Raw genomic sequence first — 16,539 nt, 5'->3', positions numbered from 1 at the left:
ATTTATATAGTCTTCTTTGTTAACTTCAGATCTTAAGTTTATTTATCCTTCACGCCCGATAACTAGTATATGTATATTGACGCCTTCAAAATATACCATATGTCAATAAATGTACATAATTATAATAGCTATGCATATAAGGACACGTTAACTGAATTGAATCTAAATTGTACATTTTAAGTTAATTACTTTTGTTTGTTAACTTTCAGTCTATATCGGGCAATTAATACAAAATAATCTACAAATTTCTTATTTAATTATGTATAAAATGGGTTTGTTAATACTGTAATTTTTTTGATGTACGTATGTTTGTACATATGTGAATTTTATGTTAAGAATGTTACTTAATCTTAAAACATAAATTAATGATAAGCATGCAAGTTTATCTTGTGTTTGCAATTATATATACATATCTACATATTTTCTAAAAATAAATTGATTAATTTTGACAACATTCTATTATACCATATACCTGTTGCTTAAAACTTCATTTGCCTTGGATTTCTCCGAATAGAGGAGCTACGATCCGACACAAACTCAACAAATCGAATTGAATATTTATAACTAAGACGACGAGCCAAACGGATTTAACAATGGTTCTCTGTCCTTTTTTTAGCCAAACAAAACTCTTTCCTACATGCAGGTATTATATCTATATCTTTTCTCGTTATAGTACAACCTGCGAAAAATATAAATTGTTTGGACAGAAATTGTTTAATTATACTTGCCATCTATTTTGACGGCATTCCAAATCGAATAACCAATTTGCTTGGATTACATTAAAACCTTTAAAAAAAAAAAAAACAATTCAATTTTTTTTTCCCTCAAAAACGTGGATTACGATTATTTTATTCTCGATTATTTTGTCCGTGACTCTAAAACTGTAGCCACAAGGCAAGGAAATGGCCTATTTTCCCATTATTGCACTTGATTATTATTGATTATTTTTAAATCTGTGAAGAGAAGTCATGTAAATATGCGCATAATTGATACATTTGTAAAAAGGCTGCCTCTTTTATAGTTGTGCGCATAAATGTCCACTAAATGTCCACATAAAATTCTTGTAATTGATGCAGGCTACAATAAGAGACACGTTAAACACTATACAACACATAGCACTAAAAGTGAATCAACTGACACAATGTCCCGCCTTCAGAATATCCGCATGCTAGCTGACACCAACCATTTGCTGGTTGGGGTCAATTTTGACGACATGTCGGACAGAAGCTTGGATGAGGCTAGATTCAATCTGGCGACGCATGTTATGTCAAACGGAGTAGAGCTAATAATTGCCAGCGACAAGGTCAAGCATGTTGATACGGTTCACGGATTCGACACCGTATCCTCCTCGAGACAAGTCCAACTGAAGCCAGTCACCCTTGCCCCCAGCACACTGAAGAATCACATGATTCTGGCATTGCCCACCAGCAGACAGGTAATCGTATGCCTATAATTATCATATGTAATCTCTTAACATCTCCATCTTTTTATTTCAGGAGAATTTCACAATTCCCACAGATGAAAACCAATTTATTACGAAGACCTGCCTGACGACCTACACATACCACACAACCTACCTCAACAAAGGAAGCACCACGGTGGAGAGCCGAGAGAAGGTTGTCTCTAACCGACACACGGAGGAGCGCAACTTCTTGCGAGCCAGCACCCAATTGCCGCTAGGGGTCACTCTTTCAAATGTAAGCATATTTGTTTGGACTAGGATGCCCTATGCATGCCGCTTAATGCGCTGTTTCGGTTCTTATTGTCCGATCCAAATGCAATTTGAAGGGCATAAATTGTGGCTAAGAAACGATTGAAAAATTAAGTTGTTGTATGGACAACTTTTTGGTTTTTCATGATATCTTGACCAAACTCACCATTTGTAAGTTTCAGTATGTTCTCTACATTTATGCAAAATGAAAAGGTTGGGTCAGCAAGGATATTAAATCTTCGGCGTGCCGTTTTTTTTTTTTTTTTTAATTTTTAAGGGGAAACAGTTTTATAGAAAGCTTAAATATTTGAAATCTCTCGATATTTGAAAATCGCCCTATTTATACCCTGAACCCATTAAAAATGGGTATAAGGGTATATTGTATTTGTGCAAAATCCAAATGTATGTAACAGGCAGAAGAAGCATCTCTGACCCCATAAAATACATATATTCTTGATCAGCACCAATAGCCGAGTCGATCTAGCCATGTCCGTCTGTCTGTCCGTCCGTATGTATGAACGCAAGGATCTCAGAACCTATAAGAGCTAGATACATAAAATGTATATGCTCTTAGTTCCCGCGCAGATCGAGTTTGTTTCCGATAATCGATAACTTTCTCCGTTTCCAAGCAATCGATAAAAGTCGATATCGATATCCTTTTTTTTTTGGCAATTTTGGTAAAAATTAAGAGCTATAGTCACCAAACTTGACATATAGCTTCTATCCCCTAGTCGGGAGCTCCCGACTAGAACCTCTTACATGGTTTGTTCTGCATAAGGTAAAGGAGAATGGGTATTTTTGGGGTTCAATGGGTTCAGGAGTAAGAAGAAGCATATATATATAATTATAATTTATATACTTGTAATATTTATAGACGCTCGAGCTGGCGGTAGGCATATTTCCAACTACCTACCACTACTATAACACGCTCAAAGGCAACGATTTGGTCATCACATCGAGCTACACGGTAATTAACACAGTCACTGGACCGGAGGATTACATATCATATTTACAACCTTCAGAGGATGCAACCCCCATGCTGGACACAAACACATATTACACTCCGCTTGTCATAACGAAAACAATACAAGATGGTTCGGAGTCGACAAAAGTTGTAACCGATGAAAATATTTTGACTCAAATCGTTGTCACGGAATCAATTCCCGCCCGCGGTGCAGCAAGGCTTCATCCTTCGATCTATGCCTTGAGTGACAACAAGTTCGATCCGACAAGTTCGATAGATGTTCAGATCTATGCAACGAAAACGTATTTGACTACGGTTAGCTATCTAGCAACAGCTACACATCCGTCGTCTAAGGAGGAAAATGATAATTTGAGTAGCTTCCAAACTAAGGTGATCGTAAATGTTATGACGGACATTGTGCCGGGTTCACTATTGGGACCGGAGCTTCTGTCCAAGTTCTCTACGGAGCTAATGCAGAAAAAGGCCAAAAACAATCGAAAGGTTCTGGTAACTCTGGCTACCTTGTTAAGTGGGGAAACCCTGCAGGTAACTGCAGTGAATATGCTAAAAGACGGACTAACTGCAATGTCCGTATCCCAGGTTCAAGGGTTTGTCGATAAGTCATCAAGTGCCAGTCCAGACAACATTAGACAAAAGACAAAATTAGCCATTAAAACAAGTACAATACAAAGTAATATTAGAATAGAAAAAACGAAAAATCAAAGCGAATTAGATTTACAGCATGACTCAGATACAGAGGATCAAAATCCGTCAGAATCCGAAAACAATGATATATATCTTAGGCCTCCTTCATCGCCGACCGTCGAACAATTAATTGGATCCTTGAATCTACAAAGATTTCGACCAGTCTTTGATGTAATGGCTGAACTGTTGCAGAAGAAAATCGTGAATAAGCCAACTCAAGCAAAACCGAATTCGATTAATGTAAACGACAGGAAAAACCAAACAAATAATATTATCTCCAGTCAAAGTCAATTAGACGAAAAGCCCGTTTACATACCACTTAAGCCTGCTAACTCGCAAGCCGAGCGGAGTCCGAGTCCGAATACATTGGCCAGCTTTAACTCGGATATTAATAGCTCCAACAATAAACTGGAGATTAATCTTAGCAGATTGGCGGCACACAGTCTGCACATCAACCCCCCGGAAGCGGAGACGGAGCTGGACTTTCCCGATGCACTAGTCGATAACATCTGGAAAAACAACAACATCAACAACAATATTACGCCTAAGCCAAATCTATTATTGGGCTATCAGAACCTATTGCTTAATAACGGAATACCTATACGACCGGGAGAGATTATAAATGCCAACGCCGATGTAATCATTGGCAGGCCAAACGGCATAGGAGCTCAATTCTCAGCTTCTCACGTTGACGAGTCTGCGAGTGCATATCGGGAGAAGACAGCAATTAATTATAATGTGCCGCCCTTTAAAAAGAAAACCTGGGTACCTCCTCCACCGCAAATTCCACTTTCACTTACCCCGCCACGTCTCCATCCACTCGTTCACGAAAGACCGAAAATTAATCGCAATCAGCAAAGGGTAATCGGAGACGGTTATAGCAATATCCTTAGGCCACCTGCCCAAGTCTCTCAAATATATCCAGAGTTCAGCACAACATCTTCAATATATCATTTCCAATCGCCACCTGCCTCTCACAATCGATTCCCAGCGTTATACAACAATCCAATTGCGAGCAATAATGGCAATGGCATCTATGGATCACAGCAGGTTATTATTAATTTGAATTCGGAGCTGAATAATAATGAAATTTTGGAAATCAAACAAATACCTCAAATATTCAGCACACAGCTAGCTTCGGTCACAACATATTCAATGTCCGAAACTAATTACTATAGGCAGATGCCACCGAAGATCTCAATAGCTCCGACATACTCGGCCCATCATCACATAAATTTGAAAACGGATGTGCTCAGTCATAATGTTAACATGAATGTCCCACCGCTAACTTTTAAGAGAGAAAATGAAAACTTTCCACTTGCGACGGCAGTGCGAGGACACATTCCCCCGCCGAATATGCCATTGATAAAGATACCACTCAATAAAGCCCATGTCGAAGTACGCCTGACACCGCAAAACAACAGGCTGGCTGTCGAGCCACTCGACCCACCCGAACCAGATCGAATAGCTGGTCCGAATATTAAGCAAACAGCCAGTGCATTCAAGCAGCGTAATCAGAATTTTTCGAAAAATATTGAAAGTTTGTCAAAGCATGATCCAAATACAAGCTATAGCAGCAAGACTATAAGTTCTAAGAAGCCGCTCAATAGCGTTTTTTCGAATCCAAAAATATTGGCATCTAGCCCACAGTTTAATTCAGCAATAACTAACAAATTGGCAAATCACACAAGCAAGTGGAATATCAGTGAAACAAGAATAATGTGGAACGATCCGTTCACATCGGGTGCGACCGACTCGGATCAGGCTGCGACAAATTTGATTAGCTCGGAAATCAAAAAACGGCCAAATTTGGTATACCTCAGGCCCACATTAGTGGGCGAGGCTCCCATTAATGTGATCGATAAGTCTAGTGAAGATCAAAGCGCTGAGTATACCACCTACAATTCTAAATACAATTTATCAAATGAAACCCTTTCTCCAACCGCAGACACGCAATCGCCTAACGTAAATCCAAACTTCTTGGGTTCCAAACCAGAGATTAGTTTGCAGTCTTCCAGTTCCAAGAATATAGCTCCAGCTAAATCAACTGTGAATTCGTGGTTGTCACTCCACACTCCATACAGCAACCAATCCGTCCGTTCCAAAAATATAGCTTCAGATAAATCAACAGTGGATCCATTGTTGTCAGTCCACACTCCAGACAGCAGCCAATCCCTCCGTTTGGACAAGCCCTTTGTCAAGCACAAGCCGCCGACTCAATCAAAAGTGAAAAGCGACATTCCAAAAATGATATTTGTGGCACATGGCGAACGCTTTAACTTAAGGCCAATTGCAACAAGCCAAATTATAGAAAATTCCGATTTGTATGCCGGCAAACCAACTAAAATATATCCTAAATTCGGGGCGACCAGCCTGATGCCTCTTCGTCTGGCCACATATTTAAAGACAACCACTTCCACGAGGATTTATGGTTCTCAAACTGTAGTCGGACTACAGCCGCCGCCAACTCCACCACCCCCATCACCAACAAGAGCTAAGGAGACATCCAATAGATATTCTACGCCATCGACGATAAGGCATATGAAATCCACAGAAATAGTGAGCCACAGTTTCCAAACCCAATTCAATTCGGGCATAAAAGTTATTACGCCAAGTCCAGAATCGCCGATAATCAAAAATTCAGTACGTTTCGAAGACAACAGGACCCAAGAACTTTCGATATGGCCAAAAAGCTCGTCTATATCCAGGTCAAATGTTCCCGAATCTTCAAATGTATCTGCTTCAAACACGATTCGCAAATCGTCAATCAAAAAATCATCAACCGACTCGAAGTTAATTAGTATTTCGAGCAGGAAGCCTCTTCTAGTGCCAACCAGCACCCATTATTCCAATGAGAATATCAGAAATACTTCTGGCTATTTGACTTATAACAATAGTCAAAGTTCATTGCATTTATTGGAATCGTCGGAAGCGGCACCGGCGACGGAAAGGCAAATTCCAATTGTAGAAATTTATAGTAATGGGATCCCAAAGGCTGATAAAGATCAAATAACAGACATGCTCGATGACGCCACCTTAACAAAAAGGCAAAACGTAATTTTTAAATCAATTGAACCATCTTCTACCACGATGAAGAAAATTACACTTACCTCAAAAACGTCGCCAGCTTTGATGGATGAGGCAAAACTTATTCAAAGGGTAACCAAAAATCGGACAACAGATTCCATTCAAGCGAAGTCGAGACCGTATACAACAATAATGCCCACGACCACGACAATGAAGATGCAGCCCGACATTTCCAGCATTTTGGTTGTAATGACAAAGGCCACTGGAAATCAGAGTAGCAATAGTATTGATTTGGAGGTACCTTTAGATTATGATTCGAGCATATCATTCGAGATCCCGGCACGAGACGAGGAAATTTTGCCGCCCATTAACGCCAACAGTGTACTACTTGGTGGTATCCTGATAGCCACGCCATCGAAGACGCAGTATACCCAATACACAAACTTGAACTCATCGGATGCCTGCAATCCGGCCTGCAAGTCCAATAAAAATGAGATATGCACCAACATATCGGAATATGTGAATCGCTGCAAATGCCGGCTGGGATTTGCACGCATGTTCCCAGATCGACCATGCAAACGTAAGATTCTTGATTTCTATAGATATATGTATTACAGACAAAACAAACAGTTATCAATAATAAAAATAATAACAACATGTTGTTTGGTTAGTGTTATTATTTTATTATACAATATATTGTCACATAGATTACATTCCAATTCATATTCGATTGCTTATCTTCTTGGTTATAATCTTACAATGCATATATTGATTTATTTTTGTATCCACATTACAGCGACCTATACATACGAGATGCAAATCCCAATTACTAGAGTTGGCAATTACTTACTCAAATTCAGCGACGAGTTTCTAAACAATTCATCAAGCCAATATCGACACCTGAGTTCAATAATTCTCGATGCTATCGATCGAATGGTCATGCAGTCCGACTTCCGCGATGTATACTATGGTGTCCAATCGAAAGAAATCTACTCCAACAGGGATGGAGCAGTGTTGGGCTGTTTTTTGCTACAGGTTTAATTAAAAACTATATATATATATATATGTGTATATATGTGTATAAATATATAATAAATTAATTATATTTTAGTTGTCGGAGAACAGCAACGAAAAACGGTTAGAAACTGTTTTTAAAAAATACCTGCGCCAGAGTAACTACAGTATTGGAGGAACTGAGTTATATACGTCCAAGGAGGATATCAACATGCTGTCAATTGAAGGTAAATTAATATTGGTGCTTGTGCCAAAAACCAATCATTTTTATTTGACTCTTTTAACGAATCTCAAACTATCAACAAAACACATTCATCAATATATTCCAAATAAATATCTGTAATGTAAGACTTTGATTAATTTGAATTTAAATTTGAACAAATCCACGGTTAAGCTATGTTATCGATGAGTATGCATATGGAGCTCTGTTTAATGTTATATCGATACATTCCTTTGGTTTGTAATTCTGTTAAACGTACTATCGATACCAAAGGAATGTATAGATATTTTCAATAAGCAAGCGATCACTTTTTGAAAGATTGTGAAACTGTGCGGGTGTGTAAAAGAATAAAAAACCGTAATTCATAATTTATAATAAAATATATTATTTATGTAGATTTCGACGAATGCGCCCACGATGAGTTCAATGATTGTTCTACTCACGCCCACTGCTTCAATTTGGTTGGCAGCTACACCTGCAGCTGTCTCGACGGCTATGTGGACACATCGGATAACTCAATTTATCCGGGCCGTCAATGCTCGGATCATATAGTTGGCTGCGATAAGTGCAACTACCACGGCAACTGTGTTACACCGACGTTGAATAGGACTCCAGTCTGCGAATGCTTTGCTTGGCACGCTGGCGCCATGTGTCAGTTAAATTTAAAGATTCTGCTAATAAGCCTCATCGCAATAGGCACCGTATTTATCGTGTTGCTCGTCTGCGTGCTGCTGATCTATACAAGACGCCGGGTGCGGGTTGGTTCAACGTCAAGGCCCATATTTATAACGGCGTCCAATTACCATCCCAGCATGTTGACAACGTCCAGCAATAAATCGGGCATGTCCTCTGCAACTCTTATACGTAAATGCGGCAGCATGGAGAAGCATGTGATTTTAAATGACTCGAATAGCGAATCTAGTCACAATTCTGGGCCATATTCGTTCAAGGTAATAGGCATGAGAAAGAAAATAAGATCCCGTCCTGAAATTTCCGCCCACCGCACATATCATTTACCCGTCCCTTCATTCCTGTCCCGATCCCACTTCGAGTCGTGACATATTTTGTATAGAACATTTTTGGATGTTTTCTATATTTAAAAATTAGGAATCAAACCTCTGCGCAGCCGATACTGTCGAACCGGAACAATCGGATCGGTCACTTACGGTGATGATTCCGCGAGCAAAATACTATCACCCGACAGTTTTACCACTTAAGCAGCACGAGTTGACCCTGGAAAAAGTCGATAAAACTATTCTATTCAAAGGGACGCCACACTTTTATGATGGCAAACTAAAAGGAACAGCAGCAGATGCGTCTGAGCCCTTTGGCAAGGAGTATACTGCCCAAAACAGTGGCGCCCTAGTCTCTGCTGGCTTCGAGGTGTCTGCAATTGTAAGCGATCGGGCAGTTCAATCAAGCCAAACAGTCGAGTGGAAGGAGAATGGAAATGATCAGACACATCAAAAAATATCCAGAGCTAACTTAGAAGCCATTTTAAATTCCGGCGAGTAAGTTTATAACGACATTTTCCAAAAATGTCTAAATCTAATGCTATCGATTTCAGGGATATTCACAGAATGAGCTCCTGGATGTCTAATATTCCTACGAATACTATGTAAGATCCTCCATCTAAATACGTTTATATAATTAATTTCTAAATTAATTTTAACTTTTCGCAAGGGTAAGGCTCTGAAATTCCTGCTAGTATTATTATTATATTTTCTTATGGGCGGATGATATGATAGGATACTATATGAAATACTCTCTTTTAAGATCGGCTGATTTGCGTTCATTTGATGAAACGACAGTCCAGGCTGTAACCAAATCGATGCATCTTTGTTTCGACAAAGTGGAACAGAGTATTACAAATGAGGTAATAATATATATAATTATAGATAAAATGATAGCTAACATCTTAAATCTGTTTAGGAGGCGAACACAATGACAGAGCGAGATCTTGGCTCTACATTTCTGCTGCCGCATACGCACCTTTACAAGCCAGAGAAGGTATAACATTTAACACACGCAAATTCTATAACCACTAATCGATTGATTAATTATAGCTCGAGAGTGACCTGTCCGGCTTTGACTCGTTATAGGATATATATATATATTTTTCAGTCAACTCATATGATTAAATTTAGATCCTTGATACTAACTTTGTTAAAACATTTTTTATACCGACCCTATTGTAAAATAATTCACCACGAAGGCAGCATACCCATAGGTTTTCGCATTTGTTATAATCATAGTATGGGGAACAATGAAATATTTAATAGCAATTTACTCCCGGCAGCCATTCAAAATGGGTTAAAAACTTAAATAACTGCCCAAAGTATGATCTTACTTACATTTCTAATTAACCGATCCAGCTTCCATCTGTCTAAAAAAAGAATATGGTGATTTTCGGCTTAAGTTAAGTTTTAATCATTTACTATCTTCTGATTTCGTCGGAAAATTTAAATTTTTACACATAGCAAAGATTTAAAGAAAGAAGCACAGATGCATTTATAGAAATCAGTACGAATTTATGCTGCGACAGTTCGCAAACGGGGAAACAGGGTAACTACCAGTCGGGCATATCCCATGTTGTCTTTATTAGTTAATAGGGCTAGTTAGTTAACTAAAAGCATATTTTTTTCCTGGCCTTGTAAATATATAGAATGTCCATAAAAATGTATTTTAATGTAACGTTGCATTTACATATTGATTGCGTTTATCGTGTTTTTAAATTATAAATAAAATTGTGTGCCAGCAGATTATCTGTAAGTCAACCAAATTATTGCCTTATTATGCATAAAATGTATTGTAAAATATATAATGAAAGCAACATTAACTATTTATTTATCTAATAAAATATTTTAAAGAAAGCTAAGCACACACTATTTAAAATTAAACTAAGCCTGAAAAGAGTTTCAAGTTCTTGGAAACCCTTTTCTATAGAAACTAGATTAATGGTCCGGTATTTGTAAGTATACTAACTAGCTAAAGCGACTTTGTAAGCAAGTATTTTTATAATTATACTGCTGTAAATAGGTTTTGCAAAATTTTAAAAAATTTGGCAGTACTTGGGAATTTAAATTTAAAATATTTTTAGGGGTATAATAAATAAAAATAAATAGTAGGTAAAACATTTTTCCTTTTTACTATAAAAGTTCAAGATAGAAAATAAGTAGTGCGTAATATCTGAGCTGTACATGTTTATAACAATTTCTACCCTTTTGAGTGTCGGCCGAATATCCTGAAGGGGTGCAAAGTCCACAACTGGTAATTATGAGAACTAGCACTAGTCGAGGGTGTCCGACTAGCGTTTGCCCTGTATCCATCTATATTTTAGAAATAAACCTGGCAGAGGCATGTTTTATACATCTAGGTATTAAATGCTTCTGTGCGAGCGGAGCAGAAGGCATTTCTCGTGGTCAATAGGCGAAGCCTCCTTCTGCCTGTTATATAAGTTGCACACAACCTTTTAATACTCATTTGAAATGGGGGTACTGGGTAGATGAATAGGGGTTGATATAGAGTTGTGTTTGAAGCTTTTTTCGTATAAAAATGGACGGTGGTCGATGCCAACTCGTTGCCTGTCGGCTAATGCCACGAAAATATTCCCATATATTAAGGGGTTCGGGTAAATTTTTGGTTAGCCGTGCAGAGGCGTCTTCGTCGGGGGTTCAATGGGAAACGTTCAACAGTCGCCCACTCGGCAAAAATTGCTGGGTCACTGAACTTTTCTGACCACTTACGAGCAGCCGAGAATATACCTGTCCAAACGTCCCTATATGACCAATATTTCCAGCTCAGCGATACAATCCGGCAATCTCGCTCAATATAACTATAACTAGGGGTTGGCAAAGGCCCGCTGACCAGAGGTACAGAGGGTACAGGTGGAGAGGTGTGCACAGGTGTAGTGACTAGTCGCCCAGCAGTGTAATTCGAGCAGCTCGTCAAAATACACTTGTATATTATTTCTTGTACCAAATACTGGTAAAAACAAAAAAAAATTGTCGTTTCTAAAGAAAAATAGCTTATACATTTTTGGATTATATAAAATTCAACCGAGTAAAAGTAAATAAGTGATATTTGCATATGCGTACTGTAAATAAGCAAGGTCATTTTTTATATTTAAGGCTTGCGTATAAAATGATTATATACAACTCCCCGCCAAGTGTTTATCTATACAAGGGATATTTGCATAAGAATATAAGAAAATAAGCGAAGACACGCACTTATATATTATAAAAGAAGACTCGCGTATAATGTGTATTTAAATAAACTATCTTACGAACAAAAAGAATCGCAGGTTATTTAGCAATCAGTTTTCGAGTGAATTGAAAGTTTGTCTAAAATATTTGTGGTGACTAATTTAAGGAAAATATAATGAATGACTCATAGAAGTTTCCTATTTTCCTATGACGGATTTTTGGAAAGTCCCAGCGAGCTTGGAAAATCAAAATTGGACTGTACCCATATTCCTAGATATATGAAATAATAAAAATATAGCTCATTTGAATTGTGATGATTTTAAATTATTGATTTGATTTTTACAAACCACTTACTGAAAAGTTATAACAATCAGATCGACTTCAAACTAATGTTTAGATATTAATCAATTTGCATTTTATTGCTTTTGGAAAATTCAGTGTCTCCAGGTTGAGGAAACCGAAAATATGGTTGTGAAAAAAAGAAGAACGTTGCAATTTTAGCCAGTTTTCCATGTTATGGCATTTCCAAAGCTGGGTGCGTCATATTACCGGGTCCTCAGCTATCTTGCTTACTTGTAAAATGTACTCGAAGTAGAGGTTATATTTTAAATAACAAGGTGATAAATTTACATTTCGAGCATCTAAAATGTACGGTAAAATATAAGACGTACATGTATAAAATGTATGGTAAAATATAAGACGTAAATATAAAATGTACGGTAAAATGTTAAATTCTAGTTCCCCACATTTGCTTTTCAAAATGGCGTCGCCAAGCTCTTTCCAGCGCATCGTCGCCCCAGCCAGTCGCAAAGGCCTTGCCACCCTTTTGCGACGAATGACGCGTCATTCGGACCAATCACGACTTTCGAAGTTCTCTGAGCTGTAAAAAAGAGCCAATGAGAGTTTTAGTCGAGAACGTTGCCGATTAGCACAGATAACCTGTATCCAAAGCAAACACACACAAGCTCGCACACTTGGCGTCTCATCCCTATGGAAGTTAATGCCTTAAATTATATATGTGTGTGTTATTCGTGATTAATACAAATTTTCTATGGACTCTTTGTTTAGTGGGCTAGTTCATCTTAGACTGTAAACCTATATCATTTATAATTTATAGATTTTTGTTAAATATGAGCCAATTTTTAAAGGAGCTGATCAGTATTTTATAATTATTGCTCTGAAAATGTGTGGGATATGTATATTAAGCCATTAAAACACAGTATTTATTATTATTCTTATTACATTATGTAGATTAGTAAACCAAACAGAATCAAAGAAATGATTACGGCAGCAAAAAAAATGAAAGGGAGCGATGGTAAAACCGGAGGATTGCGGCATCTCGCTGGAGCGTCAGAAGTGGATGAGTCTGACGAGGAGCGCGAGCTGACAAATTTAAACTGGCTACTCAGAAACCAAAATCTATCGTGGCCAAAAACAATTGATGTGAACTCTGAGGATGATGTTAATGGCCAGGTCGGCAGCAATCGGAGCCTGTCCACGGCAGCAGCAGAAGGTGTCAATGCACAGAAGAAACCAAAGGCTTTGGAATATGATACTTTAAAGCATATGGCAAATAAATCCTGCCCGGACATAAAAAAATCAAGCACAGCAACGGCACCTTTAAAACGTCCAAGTCCAGCCGAGCGCTACGATATTTTCATCAACAAAATAAAGCGGTGAGAATAATTAATTCAAATAAAAGTAAAAACAGATAGTTAAGCCAAGAATCGCTTTCTTATTGCAGCGATTTAGTGGAATATGAAAAATCGGCCAACAAGTATAAAACGGACGTAACACACAAGCCGCCCTTTAACTACTCTCACATCATTGGAATGGCAATGCTGGAAAATGGACGAGTAACATTGCAGCAGATTTGCACATGGATTGAGGCCAAATTTGCCTTCTTTCGCGTGCGTAAAAAATGGAACGTAAGTCTGCATTTTTCAGCCTTAATCTATGGCTATGATCCTGTTCACGAAATACTCTGTTTTGAGTGTTGTTGCAGATTAACAAAGAGATCGGCGGTCGAGAATTGCGGGATTATTTCACTATACCGAAATAACAGTCTAGTCTCAAAATATAAAGATATGCTTCAGATATGTATGTCGGTCGAAAATTAAGTTGTATGGAAAACTTTTTTGTTTAATAAGACATCTTTGCCAAACTCGGCATTTATTAGTTTTACTATGCTCCTTATATATTTGCAAAATCCTATCAACATTGAACCACTATATCATATAGCTGCCATAGGAACGATCGGTCGAAAATTAAGTTGTTGTATGAAAAACTTGTTTTTTTTTCAAGATATCTTGACCAAACTCTGCATTTATAAATTTCACTATTTTCCCTACATTTATGCAAAATCTTATTTACATCGGACCACTATATCATATAGCTGACATAGGAACGATCGGTCGAAAAGTAGGATGTTGTATGGCAAAATATTAATAAATGAAATGTATTTATTATTTTAGAATTCCATCAGGCACAACCTGTCGCTGCACCATTGTTTTCGCAATCTCAAACGCGAGGAAAAGGGCAAGGGAGGCTATTGGGAGCTGGGAGTGGATCCCAAGAAATGTGATAGAAAACGCATTCGCAATCGCAAAACGACCCAATCGAAGTTAAACCCAGCTTCGGATTTGTCCAAAAATCAAAGTCCATTGTCAAAATATCAATTCGCCGACAATGCAATAAGATCCCACATGACTCAGGACTCACATACGCCGGATGAGAAGCCCAAAAATTCCCGGCTTGATAGTTCCGACAATAACATGGCCGAGCAGGATATGCAATTGGATTGCCTAACCCTAACGGAGGTGGAGGTTGGCTTGGGGCTGACATTACCAAATGTTCTGAGTCCTCGGGCGCACGATCCTGACGCCACTTTCTTATACCCGGATACATTTGCGGCTACCCTGACCACAAACAACGAAGCCTTTCATCTGCAGCAGCAATACGAGCTGGGCACCATTATAATTAGCACGACGGGCATCCTGGAGGAACCTTCTTGCCTGAATAGCCTCATCAGCAACAAGTTCGGCTGCTCTAATATGGTAAGGATCCTGGATGGGCTTTAAAAAAAAAATTATCAAGCAATTCGAACAATAATTTTAGATCTACACGGAGGATGAGATTCCCACAACAAGTAAGAATGTCATCATTTCGTCGCATAAAATGGATGCCAATAAAGATGCGAATGTGGCATTGATTGCCAGCCCTGAGATGCCCATCCCTGGTAGCTTTACCATCAATTGCGATTACTCAAATTTTCGACCATTTATGGACAGCGTCGATGAGCCCTACGGTTATCTCCAGAGCAGTGAGATAAATCGGAATGAGGACATTTTGGATAACCTGCTCGACGTGTGTGTTAGAGATTATTAATATTGACAATATCGCCAAATTAAAGTGCACGTTAAACTCAAACTAAAGCTAATCCTATAATTTATAGTTAATCTTATTACTAAAAGCAATTTACCACAGTTTTCCGGGTCAAGTTTTATTATATGGAAAATGTGGATGGTACCGCGAGTTTATATCAAATGGTAGGTTAAAAAATGTTTGCTTTTTGGAAAAAACAAATCAAAAACAAGTAAGAGGTTCTAGTCGGGAGCTCCCGACTAGGGGATACCATGAACCCTCTTCTTTCAACATCAAATATATATACAACATCAAATATTCTATTTAAGAAGCTATTCTATTTAAGAAGCTATTCTATTTAAGAAGCTATATGTCAAGTTTGGTGACTCTAGCTCCTATTATTTACCAAAATTGCCCAAAAAACAGGATATCGATATCGACTTTTATCGATTGCTTGGAAACGAAGCAAGTTATCGATTATTGGAAACAAACTCGATCTGCGCGGGAACTAGGAGCATCTACATCTAAAATTTCTCTAGCTCTTATAGGTTCTGAGATCCTTGCGTTCATACATACGGACGGACGGACAGACAGACGGACATGGCTAGATCGACTCGGCTATTGATGCTGATCAAGAATATATATACTTTATGGGGTCGGAGATGCTTCCTTCTGCCTGTTACATACATTTGGAATTCGCACAAATACAATATACCCTTATACCCATTTTTAATGGGTTCAGGGTATAAAAAGAACTAAAATAGCATTACAGAAAAAAGTCGCAATTACCATGCTGTTAGAATGCGAAGCAGATGCTCATGAATGTATCACAGAAATTCTTGAGTCATTCGCTAGCTGCCCCATCCAATTGCGCAGTTACATGTAACTTTAGTTTTTTCTTAACCGATCTTTATGAAATTTTCTTCGGTATATCTTTTTGTACCATAGAATATATGTGTATTCTCAAAAAATGTCAATTGCATTGAAATTGTGGCTTAAATTGGTTGGCAATACAAGTTGGGTTTTGAACTTGATTTATAGCTCTAGAGTGGTAGCGAGGATTTGGCGATAGATATAAAATGAAAAATAAGAGGTTACACAAAACTCATTACAAAATTTATTTTCTCTTGTTGATTGACAGAAATATCAGACTTGAAATGCATAAAAAGCATTCGTGTAGCTGTTAAAAAACACATTAAACGTAGTTAAATCAAAGTAAAATATGGCTTTAAGTGCATTTTATAGTAATTCATGTATTTTTTTTATGTACATTTATCTTAACACGAATATTTATCGAGTCGAGAATGTCCGACTCGCAGTTAGCCTGAAC

The 16,539-nt window shown here is 38.0% G+C and overlaps 1 protein-coding gene across 1 annotated transcript; it reads left to right on the top strand.

Annotated features, from left to right (window-relative positions):
* The first annotated feature begins 11,623 nt into the window (after positions 1–11,623).
* On the top strand, positions 11,624–15,265 carry LOC115766736. The gene is made up of 5 exons (XM_030710698.1): positions 11,624–11,709; positions 13,098–13,522; positions 13,591–13,774; positions 14,321–14,902; positions 14,964–15,265. The coding sequence occupies exons 2-5, from the start codon at positions 13,125–13,127 to the stop codon at positions 15,231–15,233; spliced, it is 1,434 nt and encodes a 477-aa protein (XP_030566558.1). The 5' UTR covers positions 11,624–11,709; positions 13,098–13,124; the 3' UTR covers positions 15,234–15,265.
* The last annotated feature ends 1,274 nt before the right edge of the window (positions 15,266–16,539 follow it).

The sequence above is a fragment of the Drosophila novamexicana genome, unplaced genomic scaffold, assembly GCF_003285875.2.
Source record: "Drosophila novamexicana strain 15010-1031.04,08,12 unplaced genomic scaffold, DnovRS2.1 tig00001222-arrow-arrow-pilon, whole genome shotgun sequence".
NCBI classification, from domain to species: Eukaryota; Metazoa; Arthropoda; class Insecta; order Diptera; family Drosophilidae; genus Drosophila; species Drosophila novamexicana.
The sequence above is the reverse complement of the archived record's forward strand: the minus strand, read 5'-3'. Positions and strand labels throughout refer to the sequence as shown.

Excerpts from the sequence above, each read along its gene's own strand:
- LOC115766736 (XM_030710698.1), top strand. The coding sequence starts at position 13,125 with ATGATTACGGCAGCAAAAAAAATGAAAGGGAGCGATGGTAAAACCGGA. Across the intron at positions 13,523-13,590 it reads TTCATCAACAAAATAAAGCG|CGATTTAGTGGAATATGAAA; the intron begins GTGAGAATAATT and ends TTCTTATTGCAG. Across the intron at positions 13,775-14,320 it reads GCGTGCGTAAAAAATGGAAC|AATTCCATCAGGCACAACCT; the intron begins GTAAGTCTGCAT and ends TTATTATTTTAG.